The 16769-nt window shown below is 54.8% G+C and overlaps 1 protein-coding gene and 1 long non-coding RNA gene across 7 annotated transcripts; one reads left to right on the top strand and one right to left on the bottom strand.

Annotated features, from left to right (window-relative positions):
• The first annotated feature begins 975 nt into the window (after nucleotides 1-975).
• On the top strand, nucleotides 976-2384 carry LOC140902595 (uncharacterized). Its single transcript, XR_012156094.1, has 2 exons — nucleotides 976-1059; nucleotides 1871-2384. It is a non-coding gene; the product is annotated as an uncharacterized lncRNA (long non-coding RNA).
• Nucleotides 2385-5521: 3137 nt separating this feature from the next.
• LOC140902576 (CD276 antigen homolog) lies at nucleotides 5522-16196 on the bottom strand. 6 transcript variants are annotated; one of them, XM_073322796.1, is made up of 5 exons: nucleotides 15878-16196; nucleotides 14986-15181; nucleotides 14375-14722; nucleotides 10749-11042; nucleotides 5522-9138 (listed from the first exon to the last, which is right to left on the bottom strand). In XM_073322796.1, the coding sequence occupies exons 2-5, from the start codon at nucleotides 15179-15181 to the stop codon at nucleotides 9110-9112; spliced, it is 867 nt and encodes a 288-aa protein (XP_073178897.1). In that variant the 5' UTR covers nucleotides 15878-16196; the 3' UTR covers nucleotides 5522-9109. The 6 variants fall into 6 exon arrangements, with proteins under 6 accessions (XP_073178897.1, XP_073178894.1, XP_073178895.1 ...); XM_073322793.1 differs by having other exon boundaries at nucleotides 5522-10487; nucleotides 15878-16195; XM_073322794.1 differs by having other exon boundaries at nucleotides 5522-10487; nucleotides 16079-16195.
• Nucleotides 16197-16769: the final 573 nt, after the last annotated feature.

Here is a 16769-nt window from a genome sequence, read left to right as displayed (position 1 = left end):
CCTTCCTTGAGGAAAATCTGCCCCTTGTTTGCAGTCGGGATTGGTCTGGCTCTGGCCGTCGGGTCTCCCTTGTCCCGGGGGGCGCTGACAGAGCCGGATCAAGTCCCTCCCCGGGAGAAAGGAACCAGACCGAGCTTCTTCGGTCTCTGGCTCTCCCAGCCCTGCCGCAGGGGGTAGCGGCCCGCGCCGGCTGGACTCCGAGCTCCGCGTGGGTGGGGGCAGAGCTGGGCGCCCGCCCGGGGCCAAGTTCCCAGCGTCCAGGGAGGCAGATTTACAAGGGAACGGGGGGCGGGCTGTGTGGGCGGGGGCCCACCCCAATCAACGGGGGTAAGGGAGGCAGGGGGCGGCGCTGCTGGGAGCAGGTTGTCCAATAGGATCGCACGCGGCAGATTCAACCCCCCCCCCCCACCACCACCACTCCCAGAGGCCGGCCCCGACACTCTCTCGGAGACGGGCGGGTGCGTGTGGGGCTGGGGCCGGTGACCTGCAGTGGGGGGGGGATGCGATGGGGCAGTGGCAGAGCCCAGTCGCAGATGCTGGGCCCGGCCCGGCCCCTGCTAACACCCACTCTCCCCCCGTCTCTTCCAGCTGCTCTCGCCCCTCTGCAGCGCGATGGTCCCGGGCTCCGGCCGCCCCCTGCTCCTGCCGGCCGCGGGGAGGTGGGGGGGTGCTGGGGGGGGGGGGGAGGACCGCCCCCTGCCGGCCGCGGGGGGGAGGGGGAGGACCGCCCCCTGCCAGCCGCGGCGGGGAGGGGGGTCGCTGTGGGGGGGGACCGCCCCCTGCCGGCCGCGGGGGGGAGGGGGGCGTTGTGGGGGGGGAGGACCGCCCCCTGCCGGCCGCGGGGAGGTGGGGGGGCGCTGTGGGGGAGGGAGGACCGCTCCCTGCCGGCCGCGGGGGGGAGGGGGGCGTTGTGGGGGGGGAGGACCGCCCCCTGCCGGCCGCGGGGGGGGGAGGGGGGGCGCTGTGGGGGGAGGACCGGCCTCGCCAAAGAAACTGCTGTGTGGGAAACCAGATCCGGGTACCCAGGGCTGCACTGAGAGATCCCTGTGCGTGCAGACTGTAAGTGCAAAAGAAATCTGATGAGGTTCAATAAGGATAAGTGCAGGGTCCTGTACTTAGGATGGAAGAATCCAATGCACCGCTACAGACTAGGGACCGAATGGCTAGGCAGCAGTTCTGCGGAAAAGGACCTAGGGGTGACAGTGGATGAGAAGCTGGATAGGAGTCAGCAGTGTGCCCTTGTAGCCAAGAAGGCCAATGGCATTTTGGGATGTATAAGTAGGGGCATAGCGAGCAGATCGAGGGACGTGATCGTTCCCCTCTATTCGACATTGCTGAGGCCTCATCTGGAGTACTGTGTCCAGTTTTGGGCCCCACACTACAAGAAGGATGTGGATAAATTGGAGAGAGTCCAGCGAAGGGCAACAAAAATGATTAGGGGTCTAGAACACATGACTTATGAGGCGAGGCTGAGGGAGCTGGGATTGTTTAGCCTGCAGAAGAGAAGAATGAAGGGGGATTTGATAGCTGCTTTCAACTACCTTAAAGGGGGTTCCAAAGAGGATGGCTCTAGACTGTTCTCAATGGTAGCAGAAGACAGAACGAGGAGTAATGGTCTCAAGTTGCAGTGGGGGAGGTTTAGATTGGATATTAGGAAAAACTTTTTCACTAGGAGGGTGGTGAAACACTGGAATGCGTTACCTAGGGAGGTGGTAGAATCTCCTTCCTTAGAGGTTTTTAAGGTCAGGCTTGACAAAGCCCTGGCTGGGATGATTTAACTGGGAATTGGTCCTGCTTCGAGCAGGGTGTTGGACTGGATGACCTTCAGGGGTCCCTTCCAACCCTGATATTCTATGATTCTATGCTACAGGTGCGTGCTGGACACAATGGGCTCAGCCTCCTGACGACATCTCCTGGGGGACTGGCCCAGGGCTGCTTGTCAGGATTCCCGGGCAATGAAGCCTTACTTTGTACAGAGCAGCTACAAATTCCATTTAGCACTACGTTTATTGTCCTTGGGCAAAGTTAGCCTCCATATTAACCGCTGTGATATTGTTATGATTCAGGGAGGTGACTTTTTGTTTGTTGCCCATGACCGGTCCATGACTTTCACTATAAATACCCGTGACTCAATCTTACCTGCTGGAGCAGGGGAGGGTGATTGGTCCCAAGCTGGAAAAAGAATCCAGCCTGTGTATTGAGAAGCGTGAGCTGCCTGTAACATCTATGAGAGGGACAGACTGCTTGATTCAAATTGTGCTTTGTAGAATTTAGCCTGTGAATTTTTTATTTCTGTGTTACTACCTCTGATCTCTGTGCCTGCTACTTATAATCTCTTAACATTTATCTTACCGTAATTAATAAATCTGGCTTGGTTGAAGTGGTTGGAGTGTGATGTTGCACTCCATATGTTCTATGGAAATGCTAATCAGTGAATATAATGTAATGGGAATATGCTTTTATCACGGAGTGTGGGGGAGTCCAGGCCCTGCACCCCTCTTCCTGGGATTCACTGAGACTCTCAGCCAGCCTGTAAAACAGAAGGTTTATTGGACAACTGGGACACAGTCTCAAACAGAGCTTGTGGGTACAACCAGGCCCCCTTAGTCAAGTCCTTCTGGGGGAGCAGGGAGCTTAGACCCCAGCCCTGGGGTTCATTGCGTTCCACCACCCAGCACCAAACTGAAACTAAACCCCCCCTTAGCCGGCTCTCTCCTGCAGCCTCTGTTCACATTCCTGGGCAGAGGTGTTACCTCCCTCTCACCCTCCTGGCTCAGGTGACAGGCTCTCAGGTCTCCCATTGAAACTCCCCTGCCACATTCCCAGGTCAACAGTCCCCCCTCCCTGCTGCATCACAGCTTTATGCAAAAGGTCTCTTGTAAAATATCACTACAAAGTTTTATAATCTTGAGTGTTTCAGAGTAACAGCGTGTTAGTCTGTATTCGCAAAAAGAAAAGGAGGACTTGTGGCACCTTAGAGACTAACCAATTTATTTGAGCATGAGCTTTCGTGAGCTACAGCTCACTTCATCCTATTGTATGCATGTATCATTCCTGTATCTAAAGCTAGAAATATCAAGTATAACTCTGAGGTCCTATTATAAGTATGCAAAGTGTGGGCCATTAATGGTGCCTTGGAATCTTGATGGCTCCCTTTGACTAGGACAATTGACTGTAGATGGCTCTGTTTACCTGCAAGCCTCCACTGCATACTTGCATGCGGGCCAGTCCTGAAAGAATGGAGGGGGGCTCACAGGACATGTGAACATGTCACATGATACTGGAACCCATCTTTAACCTGGCACTTTTCCATTTAGAGGGAGGGGTGGGAAGATGGAGAGAAACAAAGTATTCCCACCTTGTGCCAAAGCTATAAAAGGGAGTGGAACAGAACAAAGGTGGCTGCCAGTCATGAGAAATCCCCTAGTTACTACCGGAGCTGGAACTAACAAGAACTGTACCAGGGGAACGGATTGGGCCCAGACTAGGAAGGAGTCCAGTCTGTGAAAGAAGCTTATCAGAACATTTCTGAGGATGAGATTTTTATCTGTAATCAGTTTTTTGATGTATTAGGTTTCGATTGTGTGTTTTGTTTTATTTTGCTTGGTAACTTACTTTGTTCTGTGTGTTATTACTTGGAACCACTTAAATCCTACTTTTTATACTCTGGGTTAATAAAATCACTTTTGTTTATTAATTAAGTGATTGCTCCCCCAGCTATTAAACAGCCGTGCATATAGAATCATAGACTATCAGGGTTGGAAGGGACCTCAGGAGGTCATCTAGTCCAACCCCCTGCTCAAAGCAGGACCGATCCCCAACTAAATCATCCCAGCCAGGGCTTTGTCAAGCCTGACATTAAAAACTTCTAAGGAAGGAGATTCCACCACCTCCTTAGGTAACACATTCCAGTGTTTCACCATCTTCCTCGTGAAAAAGTTTTTCTTAATATCCAACCTCAATCTCCCCCACTGCAACTTGAGACCATTACTCCTTGTTCTGTCATCAGCTACCACTGAGAACAGTCTAGAGCCATCCTCTTTGGAACCCCCTTTAAGGTAGTTGAAAGCAGCTATCAAATCCCCCCTCATTCTTCTCTTCTGAAGACTAAACATCCCCAGTTCCCTCAGCCTCTCCTCATAACTCATGTGTTCCAGTCCCCTAATCATTTTTGTTGCCCACCGCTGGACTCTTTCCAGTTTTTCCACATCCTTCTTGTAGTGTGGGGCCCAAAACTGGACACAGTACTCCAGATGAGGTCTCACCAGTGTCGAATAGAGGGGAACGATCACATCCCTCGATCTGCTGGCAATGCCCCTACTTATGCATCCCAAAATGCCATTGGCCTTCTTGGCAACAAGGGCACACTGTTGACTCATATCCAGCTTCTCGTCCACTGTAACCCCTAGGTCCTTCTCCGCAGAACTGCTGCCGAGCCATTCGGTCCCTAGTCTATAGCGGTGCATATCTCTCTATCAGTGTTATAGAGGGTGGAGAATTTATGAGTTTACCCTGTATAAGCTTTATACAGAGTAAAACGGATTTATTTGGGGTTTGGATCCCATTGGGAGCTGGGTGTCTCGGTGCTGGAGATAGATAACTTGCTAAGCAGGTTTTGGTTAAAGACGGGCTCAGAAGTAAATTCAGCAAATCAGGTGACAGTCCCAAGGGGGGTCTCTGTGACCGAACCTGTCACACGCGGAATCTCAGCCCGGCTTACAAAGGCTGGTGCATGTCCACATTCCTTTGATAACGTGGTGAACTACTTAATGAGTTTGTGCTGTCCAAGGGATTCTTGGGCAGTAAGATGGTATATCGGTGGGGTGCAAGGCTGAGAGCTGGGGTGATTATCTGGTGCCTCTCTCCGTAAGCTCATGAGTGGCTCAGGGATCATTCACGCAGATGGCTGAGTGACCACAGCGCCTGGAGGGGGTTTGCTGCCTGTCACTGGCATAGCAGTGTGACAGAGAGCCCAGGCTGGAGAGTTAAGTGGGCACAGCGATCTCTCAGTTGCAGATTGTACCCTGGGGACCAGGGAGCTCCAGCTATTCCCTGCCTCTGGGGTCTGCATGGCCCTTCTGCACGAGCCTCAGACAGCGCTCTTAAAAGCCCCCCCAAAGAAGCACTTAGCTCACACCTCCCTTCACACATTCCTGTGCCTCTGTTGGGAGGCCCGCTCCATACATTGAGAACCCATGGAGTAGCCATTTGCAATGGTCTCTTCTGCCTTAGACTCTATGAATTGCAGAGTGACACAGTCTAATGCTACTTTGCATAGCGTGTGTAATATGCACATTATCCCCTGCAGGCAAAATCGTATAGTCTGGTGGTTTCCAACAGGTTTTCATTGGCAGACCCCTAAAAATTTCAAATGGAGTTGGGGAGCCCTTTGGAAATCTTAGACATAGTCTGTGGCTTCCCAAGGGTCCATGGACCTCAGGTTGAAAACCACTGGCGTAGTCAATAGCTTGATCACACTTTGGTTCGATATTTCGTTATGAAATACGCTCAAGAGACAAAATAACCAGTATCAGTCAGGTTTATTAATATGCTACAGGGAAGAGGTTCCAAATGATGCCAGTCGCCGAAGAGCCGTCCTGTGCAATCTCGTTACAGTCGCCCGATGGAGATGATTTGCTCCCCTGGTCTCGGTGATACGATTTTACAAGTTGTAAATTTCTTCCCACGTCACTGGAACCGACCCCTCGGTTTGTCCCAGTTCCCTAACCTGTTCTGTTCCTCCCTTATCTCCGGGTTGGGACCAGCCTTCCAGGGCCTGCTCTGTGACGCTCCTGCCCAGCCTGTACTAAGGTGTGGAACAACGGTATCTTGCTTTTGACGCATTTCCTATTGGCTTCTGCCAAATCCCTATTTCAGTAAACACAAGGAGTTCGGGGTACTTGGCATAAGAGAACAGGGTTCTGGTCCAGGCCAGCTTAGCCTACAGCATGGTTACGGTATTTGGGCTTCATGCTAGTGGTAATTAATGTTTACTAATGTACAGAAAGGGTGCAGCTAAGGCACGCTATTAACATGATACAGGCTGGCTAGCATATAAATATATATTCATCAACACTGGCCCATCATGTATGTGTTCTGTAGCCCATTGTGGCACTGGCAAATGTCTTAACCTGCACTCAGGATTACAGCATCCACCCCACTCCCAGACCCTTTTTGTACAGCTGGGGCAGACTGTTGGTCTGGCGGGTCAAATATTTCTGCACAAGCTGTTTTATTGTGGGAGGAAATGGAGACAACTGGGGCTCATGAGAACAGCCGGCCATAAGCTGCTCATAAACTCCGGGCGGTTTTCACAGCCCCAGAGAAGGTGAGAAATCAGTTGGGATTTCGACTGTTTGTTTTTTTTCTGGGGGTTCCACTTCACTGTTTGTGTGTTGTGGGGGTGGTTGTTTTTTCCTGTATGGGCCAGGAGATTGTATCGCACTGTGCATCCCATGGGGAGTGGGGAGAGGCCGGAGGAAGTTGGGGTGTCAGGGGCAGGAGGGGGATGGGGGTGAGTCCAGGGCAGAGGGGATGGGACAGGAAAGTTCTTCCCGCTTGATCACTCTGGTGCCTAATGGCACCTCGGCCCGATCCAGGGCACCACAGCAGCCACTCCGGCCCTACTCTCTTCTGCGCCCCCCTCAGCTGTGAAGGCGGTTGTGGAGCTGAGCCCTCTCTGTAGTACGGGGAATTCTGGGGTATTTTTATTCCACCCCCAAACCCCTCCCTGCCGCCCTGCATCAGACGCATGGGCCCAGCCAGCCTGGTATCCTGGCACAGCTGCCCCAACCATGCTCTAGATCAGACCAGCGGGTTTCCGCTCTCAGAAATCTCCTTCCCAGGGTCATGTTGATAGAACAGAATCAAGCCGCCTCTTCGCTGAGCTAAAAAGCTCAATCTCCTTAAGTCCCTGCATGACACATGTACGTGGATTTTAAGGCCAAAGATGGACAGATTTAACAATACAAATAATAAATAACAAACACTTTAACAATACAAATAAATAACAAATCACTTGAAACAGCAGCAGCTCTCATGGCAAGTTATAAAGAATAGCAGTAGTGTTATCCCCATTTTATAGATAGGAAACTGAGGCACAGGCAGGGATGACTTGCTCGAAGTCACCCAGAAGCAAAAAAGACCAATGAGCCTGATTCAACCACAGAGACTCACGCACTCCAACAGATTCCAAAGCTGGCTACAGGCCAACAGTGCTGAGCTTTCGGGACAGTCACTGGGCCAGACACGAAGGACTCCCCAAAACAGTCCTGGTCCAGGACATGGGAACCCGGCCCAGGCTCTTCCTGGCTTGTGAGAGAGTCGTGAACCCCTGGTGCCACTCCTGGCTGAAACAGCCACAGAGAGAAGGGACCGTCCCTTCCACATCCCCACACAGGAGAGCACTGCAGAAACCCGCCCTGCAGCCCTAGGTTGTAGCCAACTGTTGCCCCGTCTCAGACCCGTTGCTCCTGAGCTTTGTTCCAAAGCCACCCACAGGCTCATCTGACTCAAGCCAACGTGCGGGACTCGGCCCAAGCAGGATTCAGGCCAGGACACGGAGCTGAAATTGTTTCATGGCACCGATGGATGGCCCCCTCCTGGTGAGGAGAGGGGGCAGATATCCATCCCCACCCCCTGGCATTCTCTGCAGCATTTGACCCTGTCGAGTGTAGGACGCCGCTGAGAGAGGTGCCAGGAGCCCATGGTTGGATTCCTTCCTCAATGGCAGCAGGGCAAGTAGGGTGCTCTGGTCCGGTCTGCTGTGCCACTATGATATTTATAGCTGCAAAGACACAGGAGGAGCCCATCCCCAGCCCTTCCACTCAGCTGTGTCTCCTGAGTCCTGCCTGGGGTCTGTACAGAAGCCCCACTGGAGGACAGGGCTGAGCTGGGCTGGGGGTGGTACAGCCCAGCGGCCCCACCTTCTGCTCCTTTCGCTGCTGCGGTTCCCCGGAGAGCCCTGCAGTTCAAGGCTCTCCCGGGAACCGCAGCAGTGAAAGGAGCAGGGCAGCCTCACTCCAGCAGCCCTTCCACACAGCTGGGTCTCCTTAGTCTCTGGTGCAGCGGGAGGAGAAGAGAGCCCCCTCTGCCCGCAGGTAACATGGGATGGATGTGGATCCTGGGGAAGGGACAGGGAGGGCCCCAGGGCCCCAGGCTGGGGGCGGGGCAGGGAGGAGTCACGTGGGGGGGGGGTCACGTGCCCCCGCCCCTTTGAGTCACTCCCACGAGTGCAGCGTACCGGCAAGAAATTATTTCGACTTGCACCATTGCTCAACGGACATGCCCAGCAAGTAGTGATGGGGAACGGCTCCTCCGCCCCCGACCCCTGGCTAGAGCGGCTCCCCCAGGGTCAGTTTTCTCTCTGGCCCGTTCCAACACCATGCAGCTACTGCAGGAACTGGTCAGACACCACAGACTCAAGCGCCAGCAATCAGCGGGTGACCCCCCCAGCTCGACTTGTCCTTGCCCACAGACGCCCCACCCCCCGCCATTGCCCCTCGACAGGCAAGATCAGCTCTGGGAAGGGAGCAGCTGGCTGGCGCTGAACCCCAAGCAAGGCGGGCAGAGGAGAGCACTCGGGGATGTTCACAGCCCCGGAGCAGCTGCCTTTGATTCAAGTTCACGTCCCCCACCGGCCAGTCCGGCCCATAGTCCAGGAGTGCCCCGGGATTCCTCGCTGATGCTGGACTCTCACATCCCAAGGGCTGCGCACGGCGCTTTCTGTCATCTCTGGCTGGCTAGGAGACTCCATCTGTCCTGGCGGGGGATGACCTGTGCTTCGCGCCTTTGGCTAGACGACAGCAACGCGATGGGGCCGGGCGGGAAGCCTCCGGCACGCAGGGACTCTGACAAGGGCCAAATGCTGCAGCACATCTCCTCAGCTGTGCAAGCCGTCGCGAGCACATCCCACCTCTGCTCCGCTCTCTACGCTGGCTTCCTGCCGGATAGTGACCGGTCGTTATCTTCACAGCGCTTCATGGCCTAGGCCCAGCCTATCCCATGGCCCATGTAAAGCTCGGGGGAACAGACTGTGGTCGACAGCTCTGGCCTGTGAAATTCTCAACCATAGGAGTAAAGCTGGTCTGTTCAGGAGCAAGAACCTTCTTCAAGCGTGGTCCGAGACTGCGGAACTACCTGCCACAGGAACCAAGGCTCATTAGAAACCTGACTGCTGACTGCTCCAAAGACTCTTGGGCCTGCCTTCTCCAACATAAACATACAGCAACAGGGTCTATTTCTAGTAACCGAAAAGGGAACCCTACCAAAACAAGAGCCTCCTGTGCACTGACTTCTCCATCCGGGGAGAGGCAGAGAGAACAAACAGCACGTGGCGGATGCATAATCACGGTGGGTAGTGCCCGACCTGGCAGGCACTCAGCTGTGCAGTGATGAGGGTGGTATAGGAACCTGTACACGATGCAAGACAAGAGGACAGCAGGCTGATCCGGTCCCAGGAGGAGAATGCAGCAGGGAATAGGATGGCTGATGAAGAAGGGGCAGTATGTGCGGGGGAGGGGGCTAAAGAGGGACAGCTAGAGAAGAGATTGCACCAGTGCCAGGCTGTGGTTAGTCTGGGCCATCCGATCTAGTGGTTAGAGCCAGGTCTAAGCCAGAGCCACAGGCCAAAGCTGCAACTCGGAATCCGCCAAGATTAAAAGCCAGAGCCAAGCCAATAACCGGAACCAGGGGTCAGAAGCCAGGCTGGAGCAGGGCAGGACCAAGGCAGGCAGAGGAGTGATCACAGCTGCGGGCACAAGCGTTGGGCAGCCAAGGACCTGCCACTGGGCTGACATGCAGAACCCTGGCCCCAGTCTGCCACTCTGTGGACCAGCTGGTCCAGTGGCTCTGCTGCAGCCCAGCTGGGCTCATTCACCCATCTCATGCCTGGGGCAGGGGCTGCAGCTGCCTCTCCATTCCCAGGAGGGGTGTTGCCGGGGGCAGGGGAGGGCACGTCATGTCGGGGGTTCTGGATGGAAAACCGAGGCCGCGGATGGAGCCTGATTCTCAGTGTGGGGGGTGAAGGCCGGAGACCCCTCGGTGATGCTTCTAGAGGATGAGGCGGGTCTCTCAGCTCTTGGCCAAGGTCAAGGGCACCAGGCGGAGGGGCATGGCCAGATGGTGGAGCCGGGGCAGCAGGGGTTGTCCTAGGTCCTCTGGGGCTTGGTTGCCGGGAGATGACAGATCCTGGGAGGTGCTAGATCTTGCTCCTGGTGGCTCCAGCTCTGCCCTAGCCGATCCCTAGGGCTCGGCCCCAGCTGGCTGCTCATGGCCAGTGGGGCAGGCTTGTTCTGAGTTGGGGCTGGCTGAGATAGGACAAGAGATCCGCTCCTCCTCCTCCTCAGCCTTCCTCCAGGAGTGGGATCCAGCCGGGCCCTGGTGGAGATGGTAGAGAAATGCAACGGCCAGCAGGACGATGAAGAGGCAGGTGGCAGAGATGACAGCCAGGCGGACCCCAAGGCAGGAGGCTGGGGGACCCAGGAGTCCTACAACAGAGAGAGGGGATGGGGCTGCGATGCAGTGCAGGGGCCCTGCCTGACAACAGCTGGGGCGAATGCTCAGAGAAAGGGGCGAGGGCCCAATCCCATTGGCTGGGTGGATTTTCCATTGGGGGAAATAGACGGGTGGGGGGGAATAGATGGGGGTCCCCCAACCCCATTTGGCTTCCTGCCCCCACTCTCTTTCAGGGTCCCCAGGGCTGAGCTGCCCCTGGGGGCTGAAATCCAGATCTCCCCTCCCTGACTCACCTGGGCTTAGCTGCAGGCTCAGTGCCCGGGTGATTGGTGCCCCCAGCACACGAGGGGTTAACACGAAGGTCAGCCTGGCGCTGTGGGTCACAGGTGGCACCGTGACCCAGCTGGTGACGTGGCAGAGCCCCTGTTCATCCACCTGCTGCTCCGTGGCGCCCTCTGCTGTGACGTCCCTGCCCGCCTCGTCCAGCCACCGCACTGTGGCCTCGGGGTACCCGCCCCACGTGTGGACGGTCAGCGTGACCCCAGCGCTGGAGAGGCTGAAGGTCAGCTGGGGCTCGCTGAACAGGGCTGGAGGGAAGAAACAAGGGGGGTGGATTTAGGGAGGGGGCTCAGAATTGGGCCCCGTGGGCTGGGTCCTGCCCTGAGTTGTGAATCCAGTGTGAATCCGGATTGAATCTGCTCTGGAGCAGGGCTCACGTTGGGGTCACTGAAGGCGCACTCCGCAATTAGCAGCTGGGACATACAGGGCAGCCTCAGCGCAGAGAGATTCAAGCCAGGCTCTGAGGGCTCCAGCTCCAGCACATGGGATTAACCTGATACCATAGCGGTTCTCAAACTGTGGGTCAGGATCCCAAAGTGGGTTCGGACCCTGTTTTAATAGGGTTGCCAGGGCTGACTTAGGCTTGCTGGGACCTGGGGCCAAAGCTGAAGCCCTGGGCGGCGGGGATCAGGTTACAGGCCCCTTGCCTGGGGCTGAAGCCCTTGGGCTTCGGTTTTGGCCCCCATACCCAGAGTAGTGGGGCTTGAGCGGGCTTAGGATTCGATCCCCCCTCCTGGGGTTGTTGAGCAATTTTTGTTGTCAGAAGGGGGTCACGGTGCAATGAAGTTTGAGAACCCCTGCGATAGTCAGCTGCAGGAAATAACAGGTTAGCAACAAGCAGCAGGGAAGACAGCAGCCTACCTCATCAGCAGGGAAGACGTTTTAAAGACGGCAACGTCAGGTTGTCTCTGGGGCTTGAACCAATGAAGTGTGGGTCTAACCCCCTGAGCAGCAGCTGGCTGAGCTAAAGAACCAGCTGCAGTAACACAACGATGGGAGTGTAGCTGAGACCTGGCCTGACATGAGGCCTCATTCCTTGGAAGAAAGGATTAGGGAGGCAAATGATTCATCAGGCTGGAAACACGACATTTGTGCTAAATAAGATAAGTCAAGTGGTCAGTAGGCTAAAAAGTCAGAATATCTGAGCCAGCTAAGATAAGAGGGAGAACACCCAGGGACCAATTTACTCTGAACAAGCTAACAAGGGTCAGGATACATTAGGAATGGAGAGAGAGGTAAAGAGGAAGTCGAAACGTGGACAGGGCATGCGGCTCAGGGACTGGTTCCTGCTAAGTAACCAAGCTAATTGTAAAGTCGGACGCAGTGTAGAGTCAATGTGATGCGATCTGTAAATGTGTATAACAAGAACAAGTTTCTTGGGGATGTGGGAGCCGAGACAAATCCCCTGCATTTGAAGCAGATCAGATCAGCGTCGTGTTGCTGTGAGTCAGATAAAAATAGCTGAGCAACAAAGTATGGCGTGGAACTGAGTTCTCGGGAAGCCAGGTGGAAAGAGGTCTTGGCGGGAATTCCGACAGCGAGGAGGCTAATAAAGTGCCATGTAGCCTGCAACCACTAAAGAGGGACACAGAACCATGCAGCCTGCAGCCAGTAAATGGGGACACGGTGCCACACAGGCTCTAGCGACTGGGGAGGGGACACGGTGCCACACAGGCTGTCATAAATATAAAGGGAAGGGTAAAACCCCTTTAAAATCCCTCCTGGCCACAGGAAAAATCCTCTCACCTGTAAAGGGTTAAGAAGCTAAAGGTAACCTTGCTGGCACCTGACCAAAATGACCAATGAGGAGACAAGATACTTTCAAAAGCTGGGAGGAGGGAGAGAAACAAAGGGTCTGTGTCTGTCTGTGTGATGCTTTGGCCGGGGACAGAACAGGAATGGAGTCTTAGAATTTAGTAAGTAATCTAGCTAGAGATGCGTTAGATTATGATTTCTTTAAATGGCTGAGAAAAGAACTGTGCTGAATAGAATGACTATTCCTGTCTGTGTGTCTTTTTTGTAACTTAAGGTTTTGCCTAGAGGGATTCTCTATGTTTTGAATCTAATTCCCCTGTAAGGTATCTACCATCCTGATTTTACAGAGGTGATTCTTTTTTACTTCTATTAAAAGTCTTCTTGTAAGGAAACTAGAAAAGGAGGACTTGTGGCACCTTAGAGACTAACCAATTTATTTGAGCATAAGCTTTCGTGAGCTACAGCTCACTTCATTGGATGCATCCGATGAAGTGAGCTGTAGCTCACGAAAGCTTATGCTCAAATAAATTGATTAGTCTCTAAGGTGCTGTCACGGAGTCCCTGGGCGATGCTCTGGAACTGCTCCCCATGAAGCCAGTCAGGACTCTGGGGCAGTCGCCTTTCTGTGAGCAGCCTGTCTTCAGGACACACAGCTCACACAGCTTCCACCTTCCTGGGTCTGACCTCAGAGCATTCAGCATCCTCTGCCCCTCCGTGCGCTTTCCCCCAGCGAGTCCGCTCAGGCGGGGCTCCTGGGGAAGCCAGAGGGTCCTGCACCCCAACTTCGCAGTCAGACGGGACTCTCAGCCAGCCAGTAAAACAGAAGGTTTATTAGACGACAGGAACATGGTCTAACACAGAGCTTGCAGGTGCAGAGAACGGGACCCCTCAGCTGGGTCCATTTTGGGGGGCAGTGAGCCAGACAACCACGTCTGCCCTTCACTCCATGTCCCAGCCAGCCCCAAACTGAAAACCCCCTCCAGCCCCTCCTCCTCTGGGCTTTGTTCCTTTCCTGGGCCAGGTGGTCACCTGATTCCTTTGTTCTCCAACCCTTCAGCTCTCACCTTGCAGGGGGGGATGGGCCAGGCCATCAGTTGCCAGGAAACAGGGTGTCGGCCATTCTCTGTGTCCAGACTCCTGCACACACATGCCCTCTAGGGCTCTGCAATGATCATACACCCTTATTCCACCCCCTAGATACTTAAGAACTGCCTAGAGGAAACTGAGGCACCCCCACACTATTCAGAGGAAACATTAAGAACAGTCCCACTTCGTCACAGGTGCCACAAGTACTCCTTTTCTTTTTGCGAATACGGACTAACACGGCTGTTACTCTGAAACTTGTAAGGAAACTGAATGCTTTTTCATTGTTCTAAGATCCAAGGGTTTGGGTCTGTGGTCACCTATGCAAATTAGTGAGGATTTTTACCAAACCTTCCCCAGGAAGAGGGGTGCAAGGGTTGGGAGGATTTTGGGGGGAAAGACGTTTCCAAACTACGTTTTTTCAGGAACCCAGATAAAGTTTGGTGGTGGCAGTGGAAATTCCAAGGGCAAAGGGTAAAATAGTTTGTACCTTGGGGAAATTTTAACCTAAGCTGGTAAAAGTAAGCTTAGGAGGTTTCATGCAGGTCCCCACATCTGTACCCTAGAGTTCAGAGTGGGGAAGGAACCCTGACACAGGCTGTAGCGACTGGGGCAGGGACACGGTGCCACACAGGCTGCGGCCACTAGAGGGAGCCACGCAGGCTGCAGTCACTACCAGCTACATGGAACCACTCTGCATTAGCCAGACCCATCCCGGGATGCAGCATCCCCCAGCACTCACCTCCCACTCTCAGCCCCCAGAGTTCAGACGTCGTGCCCAGCTCCGTGGTGACGTGGCACTGATAGACACCCTCGTCCTGCATGTGGATGTCCCTCAGTGTCAGGGACGCATTCCCCCGGGCCAGCTCCTCTGGTTCCAGCCGGGTCCGGTTCCTATAAGCCTTGTCCTGTTTCTCCAGCTGCTCCCTCCCGTAATAATAACTGTGAACCACCAAGGCCTCTGCCCCCACCTGCTCCTTCTGCCAGGTGACGGTCAGATGCTGGAGGTTCATGCCGGGCTGGGACAGGAAGAGGCATCTCAGGGTGACGTCCCCCCTGAAATGAGCTACCACGTCTGGTGCCGACTGCACTGCAGGGAGGAAAAAACACAGCAGTTAGTGAGATTTAGGGTGTGAAATCCTAGCCTCTCCCAGCAGGGGGTGCTGTGGGCAGCCGGGTGGGACCATCGGCCTCGTGGGAGCTCCTGGCTACTCTAGCCCCAGCCTGGCCCTGTGGGGGGCGCTGTGGGGAGTGAGGCGGGAATGCCGGCTGTGGGAGGAACTCACTCCAGCTGTGATGCACAAGGATTTGCCATTATCCCAGTACGGTGCCATGAGTGACATTCCCAGTTACCTTTTCCTATGAACAAAATGGGAAGGTGTAGCCAATGGATGAGGCAAGCCTTCAGGGCTGTTGCGGGCAGCAGGGAACGGTGCCTAATGATTAATGGCTGGGACTCAGGAGTCCTGGGTTCGAATCCTTGTTCTGCCACGCACCCTCTGTGCACCTCGGATGCAGCATGTCCGCCTCTGTGCCTCAGTTTCCCCATCTGTAACAGGGGAACACCAAGGCATCCTGTGTCTCGGTCACCACCAGATTCCTGCCGGCCCACCCAGTGCACAAGATTTCAATTCATCCCCTCAGCAGGAACATTCCCGGTGTTATTCCTGTCAGATTGTTTCACACCAGGGGCAAAATTTTGTAAAGGGCCTCGTTTGTAAAGTCATTTTAACTCAGAAGACTGATTAGAGAATTTACAGGGGTCGTGGAGTCAGGCCTGGGCCTTCAAACAGCCCCTTAACCAGTATCCCCATTACTGTGCCAGCTCCAGAGATTCCCCCTCTCATGTCCCCCCAGCCCCACTGACTCAGTGCCTCCAGGACTAGGTCTTCTGCTCCCACAGCCCCCCATTTCCTGCCGTGAGCTCCTCGAGCGAGACCTCTTAGACTGGATGCCTGGAGAGCCGTCAGGAAGCGATGTGAACGGGGAGGTTCTGCTGGGAATCGGGACAACCTCTTCAAACCACCGCAGCGATTATTACTCGGCTGGAATCCAGCATCTCCAGAGCTCGGCCCAGGGACACGGTGGCCCCAAGAGGCCATGCTCGGCTGAGACTCACCTCGGCTCCCGGTGGGGTTGGAAGGACTGACCCTGACCAGAGCCCCGGGCTGGAGTGGGGCTGAGCTCCAGGGAGCTTTTCCCAGGCACATGGGACCATGGGGTCTTTTATGGGTTGTCAGGTTACCTCCGAACGGGGCTTGCTCAGAAGCAGCTGGCTGGGCACTTGGCGCTGTGGCAATTCCTCCGGCTGCAGCCTCCAGAGAAGAAGCAGAGCGCGGGCGCTGGGCCGGGGAGGCCGTCTGGGCGTAGCCCCAGTAGCCAGGGGGCTGTGTAGCCGGGAGGGAGAGAAACGTGGCGCATGGAGGGGGAAGGCAGGTGCAGTTACCTTGAACTGTGACGTTCCCTTCCCAGGGGCTGATTCTTTTCCCCGGCCGACATCCCCTTGGTTACCAGCTCTCGGCCACGCCTCGGTCCCCTCTTACACGCGATGATGCGGGAGCCACTGAACGCAGCGATAGCAACCGTGTAAGCCTGATGTTTTTCTGCGTAATTGTAGCCATGGTTACCTGGGCACCAGATGGCTTCTTCGGGGTGAGAGGTAATGTCAATATTGGCCCATCTGTCGCTGCTCTTCAGACATCCAGGCTCCCCTGTGTGGCAAGGCAGCCCTGCTGGGGAAACTGAGGCAGGAGCCCCCCCTTAAAGACAAAGAGATACGGTGACCCAGGGACAGCTCCCTACATCCACTCTACAGAGCTTTGCTCTGCAACACATAACCCTAAACCAGTGAGTCAATTGCACATTAAGGGCCAGATTCGGCAGCTGGAGAGGCAAAGCAGCTATAAACCCAGCTGTATCTGGCCGGGGCTTTCTGCTGTGCTGGGGCACCGGGGAACAGCCCTTTAAATGTTTAATTTTAAAAAACAGTTTGAAGCTAATCCTGCCGATCTTCAAATCAGTCGACATGTCGCCCGGGGGCAACCTCAGGCTTGGTGGGATTTTTTAATAATGAAAAGAAAAAAAAACCCTAGGAAATTCCCAGACAAAGAACTACGTGAAGGTTGGGAGCACAGCTC

This window comes from Lepidochelys kempii, chromosome 24, assembly GCF_965140265.1.
Source record: "Lepidochelys kempii isolate rLepKem1 chromosome 24, rLepKem1.hap2, whole genome shotgun sequence".
In the NCBI taxonomy this organism is placed as follows: domain Eukaryota; kingdom Metazoa; phylum Chordata; order Testudines; family Cheloniidae; genus Lepidochelys; species Lepidochelys kempii.
The sequence above is the reverse complement of the archived record's forward strand: the minus strand, read 5'-3'. Positions and strand labels throughout refer to the sequence as shown.